Genomic DNA, 5,917 nt, shown 5'->3' with positions numbered 1-5,917 from the left:
CTTTTCTTGTCTTACTGTCTTTTTTTTTTTGCCCTCCTCCTTGACTTGACGGGAAGTCGTGCCTCCCGTTTTCCGTGCGGCACCTATCTCGGCCGACTCCGGCCGGGCGTACCCTGGACTAGTCGCCAGCCAATCCCAGGTCACAATATCAACAACCAACCATTTGCACTCACATACGGGCAATTTAGAGTTGGCAGTTAACCTAGCATGCATGTTTTGGGGATGTGGGAGGAAAGTGGAGCCACGCAGGCAAACTCGGCGCCGGGATTTGAAACCCGGTCCTCAGAACTGCGAGGCAGATGTGCTAAGCGGTCTTCCACGGTGCCGCCCAAAGTAGTGACTCATGCATCCCAATGTAGCATATATATATATATATATATATATATATAATAATCAAAGGATACAGACAAGTGAAGAAACGACATTCTCAACAATTTTGAGTTTTTTATCATGTAAAAAAATAGGACTATTTTACCTTGGAAAATACTTATTCTTTATGATTATGACAATTTCAAAAATAGCACTATTCCAATGAGATGACAACTAGAAAATCTTTTGTAGTGTCTCTGGATTAGTCTTTTTTTCTTGGAAAAATGTATGTACACATTTTTTGTAAGATTTTTAATTCATGACTTTTTCTTGTAAGATACCAACTTCTTGACTTTTCCTCGTTCTGAATTTTTGTACTTTTTCATTATGGTTACAACCATTTTCTTGTAAGATTATGACTTTGAAACTCCCTGACTTTTTCTTCTAAAAGACTTTTTGTCCCCCAAAAATATATTACAAACTTTTTCCTTGTAAGATCCAGAATTTTATCTTGAAAAATATTTACATTTTTCAAGATTACAACTTTTTATATGAAAAAATGTCTTTTAACCTTGAAAAATGTTCACAATCTGAGACCATATACTATATATAAATAGATTTTTCTCCAAATAATACTACTTTATTAAATCCATGTTGACTTCAAACACCTTTATTGTCTTGTTTACTCGGCATACTTCCCAGTGTGACCCAACAGAAGTATTGATTTGCATTTCCGGATATGGTCGGGAGTGGAAAAGGATGCCAAAAAAAGGGAAACATTCACACACTTGGAAATGTTTTATCATGTAAAGAAGTCGAATTAAAGCTGCAAACAGCAATGGACTGGCCCTCGTTAATAATGTTCCAAAAAGTTTGATGCCATGCTTGACTCACATTAGAAAACGTAGAGAGAGAGAAATCTTCGCAATTTAGCGTTGTCCGTGTGTCCGAGGATATGTGCTTTTGTTTGTCAAAGAAGAATTTGCCCAAAGCAAAAAAAAGCAGACTTGCTGTTCAATTTCAGGCATAGATCCTTGAGACTTTTTTTGGGAGCATCCAGTCACGATTGACATGTCCCGCTAATTTCACATCAAGCTCTAAAACTGGTGTCGGAGGCAAAAAAAGAAATTCCCCAACCTTCCAGGGGTTGCTATTGAGCGAATATGCCCAAAACGGCAGACTTCCGCTTCAATTTTGGGCATGGGTCCTTGAGAGTTCTTTGTGCGTCCCGTCATGGATGATATGTCCACCTAATTTCGGATCGATTGGTGGAACTGGTGTCAGGGGCTGATTTTTTTTTTTTTAAAGTAACATTCCAGGGGGCGCTACTAAGTTTTCATCAGGATACACATGCTTGAAAAAAACCGTGCCGGGGTCCAAACAATAAAAACGGAATCAAAAGACCAACAACAGTTCAAGTGTCCCATGGTGATGACATCATCGCCGTCATCCATGTTGGTTTATCACGAACAAAACTGGGCTGAGCTTCAGCCAATTGACCAATCAGCGAGCGATGGGTTCTTTACAAACAATATTTACATACGCGCCAGCCTGTAAACGATTATTGATATGTCACTAGTTTCCATACTGGACATCTGCGGTTGGATTGGCGGCCAGGTCCGTGCATCCGTCCGTCAACAGGACGACGCGCTGATCTTTTCCGAAACTTCCGGGTCCGACTTGGCCACCAGGAAGCGGAGGCGACCTCCTCCCAGGCGGATCAGATCCACCGCGCTACACGAAACGATGGGGGGGGGGGGGGAAAGGGAAAGGGTTGAGTGACACGCAGCTCAGCAGCGCCTGTCAATCAAAAAGACGGCTTTCCGCTACGAAATAGGGAGTGAAAGTCTACTTCTGAGGTGGTATCCGAAGCGGAAAAACTGCTTTGACACTACCCATAAAAGCTGGACTTTTCTGCTCGCTGAGCTGTGTGAAAGGTACCGATACGGAATTTTGGGGTTGTGTGAAAGGTAGACTTTACACCGATCCGATCGGCGTGATCGCTATCGGCCGATAATTAGCATTTCACGCTGTCCGGCTTTAATGTCATAATTCGCCCGTCCGATCAATGACGTCGTCAAGACTTTTTCTTTTAAAATTATGAGATTGCAAGATCATGTCTCTTTATGTAGATTTTTTTTAACTTGAGTCTTTTTGGTTTCATTTTTTTTTTTTTATATTTGACAAATTTAAGTGGGAGATTAAAATGTCCTTTCTTGAAAATTTTTTTTTGAAAATGTTCCCTGTAAGATTCTGAATTTTTATGTCAAAATGTTTTTCTTTTTTTAAGATTGTAAGTCAATAAAACTACAATTTTATTCTCGTTTTATACTTTTTTTCTCCCAAAAGGTGAAAGCTAATAAGATTGTGAACTACATGTAGGAAAACCAAAACTTCAGTCTTGTTGGATCAGTACATTTTTTCCATAGCTTTTTTGTAAAATTCAAAATAAAATCTTGAAAAAAGAATACGACTTTTTCTTGAAGGACTTTTTTTTTTTTTCTCGTTAGATTACAATTTTGCTTTCCTGCTCAGAATGTCAACTTTTTCTTGTAAAGTTACAACTTTTTATCTACAAAAAAAAAGATTTGGTTTTGTTTCTTTTTTTTTTATTCATGTGCCAATTTTATGTTACACCTTCTGGCACAACCTCGGAAGCCGGCAAATTCCTGCTTTTTCTATCGGTACCTTAAATACAGGACAGCGAACGAGCGTGCAGAACGACGGCTTCGATGGCATCTCCCCGCTCACCTCTGGTAGTCGGCTCCTATCAGACTGGTCCCGTTGACGGCCAGGATCCGATCGCCGATCCTCAGCCGGCCATCGGACGCCGCCGGCCCCTCGGGGATCAGCGTGCGGATGTAGATGCCCGGGGCGTTGAGCGGCGTGTGCTAAAAGGGGGGCAGGTGACCAACCAGGTAAAAAAAAAATAGACTTTTTATTATACATATATTTGAATGTTTTTTTAAAATACATTCTGAATGGATTCTGAACAGAACAGTATACAATAATTGCAGGCAACATTTTTTTTTTAAAAGACCGACACTAAAACACTTTAAAGCAGGTCAATTTGACTCGTTGCATGTTTAGCCCTAAAAAAATATACAATGTAAAATGTACGTACTTAAGAAAAAAATAGTTGTATTTTGTTTAATTTCAGCTTTTAAAAATGTTAAACTGCTGCATGGTATTAGTCATTAAAAATGTAAAATTAGATCAAATAAAACATCATTTTTTGTGTGGCATTAGTTTAAATCAACTTTGTTTATTCTTGTGATTAAGATTAAGATTTAGATTTTATGACCACTTTATGCAGAAATGTAAGAAATTCCAGAGGGTTCACATAGTTTGACCTCCCACTGTATAATTAAAAAAATCAAATCAAATAACTCACCAGGCCGTCGATGAGTCCCATGCCGAGTCCGTATGGTCCTTTGTCCAGTTCCACTACAAACACCACACACATGTCAGCAGGGAGAGGGGGGACGCCGGGGGAGGAGGAAACGGGGAAGGGGAACTCACACCCACTACTAACACAGCCTGGAGAGGGAACACACACACACACACACACACACACAGGGTCTTGCTATGGGGTCCAGGCACACAATAGACAGCGGTGCGGTGCAAGTGCAAGTGTGGTTGAAGTGTGTGTGGGTTTCCAGAATAGAGCTCCGACATGCACTTCGATTGACCGCATGCAGGGGGCACTGTTTCCTTTCATGCTTTGCTGTAGTCTGCCAAAAATACTCATTACAAGAAGGAAATCACCAAAAGAATGCCTTTTTTACTTACACTTCATTTGACCCGCGGCATGTTAAGTCAAATAAATTCTTTTTAAAATATTTTGAAATAAATTCAACAGCTAAAAAAATACAAAAACAAGAAGAAAAAAAGCATATTTTATTTTGGAGTGGGTAAATTAGATGTGCTGCATGTTTAGTAAAAACAAATATTCTAAAAAAAAACAAAAAAAACTAGGGCTTATTTTTTTTGTTTAAAGCTTTTTGCACTTTGGAACACTTCAACAGGAGGCTACATTTTTTTCTTAAATGATTTACAATATAAAATCAAATGAATATTTTATATATTTACTGCATCTATACATCCATCCATTTTCTGAGCCGCTTATCCTCACAAGGGTCGCAGGAGTGCTGGAGCCTATCCCAGCTGTCATCGGGCAAATTAGAGTCTTCAATCAACCTAGCACGCATGTTTTTGGGATGCGGGAGGAAAGCGGAGTGCCCGGAGAAAAGCCACGCAGGCGCGGGGAGAACATGCAAAGTCCACACATGCGGGGCCGGGGATCGAACCCCGGACCTCAGAACTGTGAGGCACACGCTCTAACCGGTCGTCCACCGTGCCGCCTTACTGTATCTAATGATAAGAAATATAGATCTATTTTTTCAATTATATAAAATTTACAAGACAAAAATCGGGCCTTTTTGTTTATTTGTAAGATTTCTAAACCGTAGACCAATTCAATGTGAGCTTAATAAAAAATAAATCAATCAATTAAAACCACATTTTGAAACGTAGAATTAAAACAATTGTGAACCTAATGGAAATGTGTTTTTTAAAAAAGGGTTCAAGGTTAGCTCCAACCCTAACAGGTCAACTAAAAGGAGGATCTCAACGTTAGCTGTTACTGTACACCCGCCACTGCTACCGCTAAGAATTGTGGGTATGTCATGAATCGCCTACCTTCCACGCCATTAGCAATAAGTCCGTTGGCCTTCTTGCCGCATCCGTTCATCTGCGGGGCTGCCCCCCCTCCGCCGCTCCCTCCCATGGCATGCGGGTGCTGCTGGTGATGACGATGATGGTGGTGGTGATGGACAGCGCCCCCGTTCCTCCGGAGACTGTGTGCCGCTTGACTACGGCCGTTTTCTTCCTCGCCGTCGCCGGGGGCCGAGCAGGGACTACCGTGCATCGAGGGCGGGGGCAGCAACTCCTTCTAGAATACATTTGAAGGTAGAAATATGATTACAAATACATTACAGTATAGTAACCTCCCACGTTTGTGGTGAGTATTCTTGATTTTCTGACTGTAAATTACTGTACGTATGATAGTATTTGTGTGTTGGATGTGTGCCTTTAAGGGGTGTGGCCTTTGGAGTGACATCAGGAGCCGGAGTGGCGTGTGAACATCTGGGTGTGAACTGTGGCCTGCGGTCCCAGTTTGTTTCCGCTATTGGCGGCAGGGCCTTCTTGTGGCATTCCTACCCACCACTAATAGTGGACGATTGCTGTAGCGACTGTATTCATTTTGGGGCGATATGCACGAAGTGTCTTGATGAGGATGTTCTAAAATGGAGGATTACGGTCTAGTCGGCCCACCGATGAGACAGCCTGACCGCTAAGCAGATTAGCCGTGATTTAACCATGTCTAGCTTCTTCTTTTGTGTGTGTGTGTGTGTGTGTGTGTGAGGTTTTGTCTTTCATTTGCAAGATTACCAAGGAACTCCTCAACTAGCACAGCTGTTCACGCACAGATTAGTCTTTTGGTGTGTGTGTAATGTATGTACAAAAGTCTGTGTGTACAAGAGCATGTATGTACGTGCATATCCAAGTGCGCACGTGTGTGTCTAAAGGTTTGTGTGTTCAAGTG

General features: G+C 41.4%; 1 protein-coding gene across 7 annotated transcripts in view; it reads right to left on the bottom strand.

The window, feature by feature from the left end:
• Positions 1-963: 963 nt before the first annotated feature.
• radil (Ras association and DIL domains) overlaps positions 964-5,917 on the bottom strand; it is a 33,128-nt gene continuing 28,174 nt past the window's right edge. For 4 of the 7 annotated variants that reach the window (XM_061770357.1, XM_061770356.1, XM_061770363.1 and 1 more), the window contains 4 exons: positions 5,011-5,263; positions 3,704-3,849; positions 3,061-3,200; positions 964-2,043 (listed from right to left, as the gene is read on the bottom strand). In XM_061770357.1, the coding sequence (XP_061626341.1) occupies positions 1,944-2,043; positions 3,061-3,200; positions 3,704-3,849; positions 5,011-5,263 (639 nt within the window). In that variant the 3' untranslated portion in view covers positions 964-1,943. The remainder of the gene's footprint in view (positions 2,044-3,060; positions 3,201-3,703; positions 3,850-5,010; positions 5,264-5,917) is intronic. The other 3 variants (XM_061770361.1, XM_061770362.1, XM_061770360.1) reach the window with 3 other exon arrangements.

This window comes from Phyllopteryx taeniolatus, chromosome 4, assembly GCF_024500385.1.
Source record: "Phyllopteryx taeniolatus isolate TA_2022b chromosome 4, UOR_Ptae_1.2, whole genome shotgun sequence".
In the NCBI taxonomy this organism is placed as follows: domain Eukaryota; kingdom Metazoa; phylum Chordata; class Actinopteri; order Syngnathiformes; family Syngnathidae; genus Phyllopteryx; species Phyllopteryx taeniolatus.
This window is presented reverse-complemented; position numbering and strand designations above follow the sequence as displayed.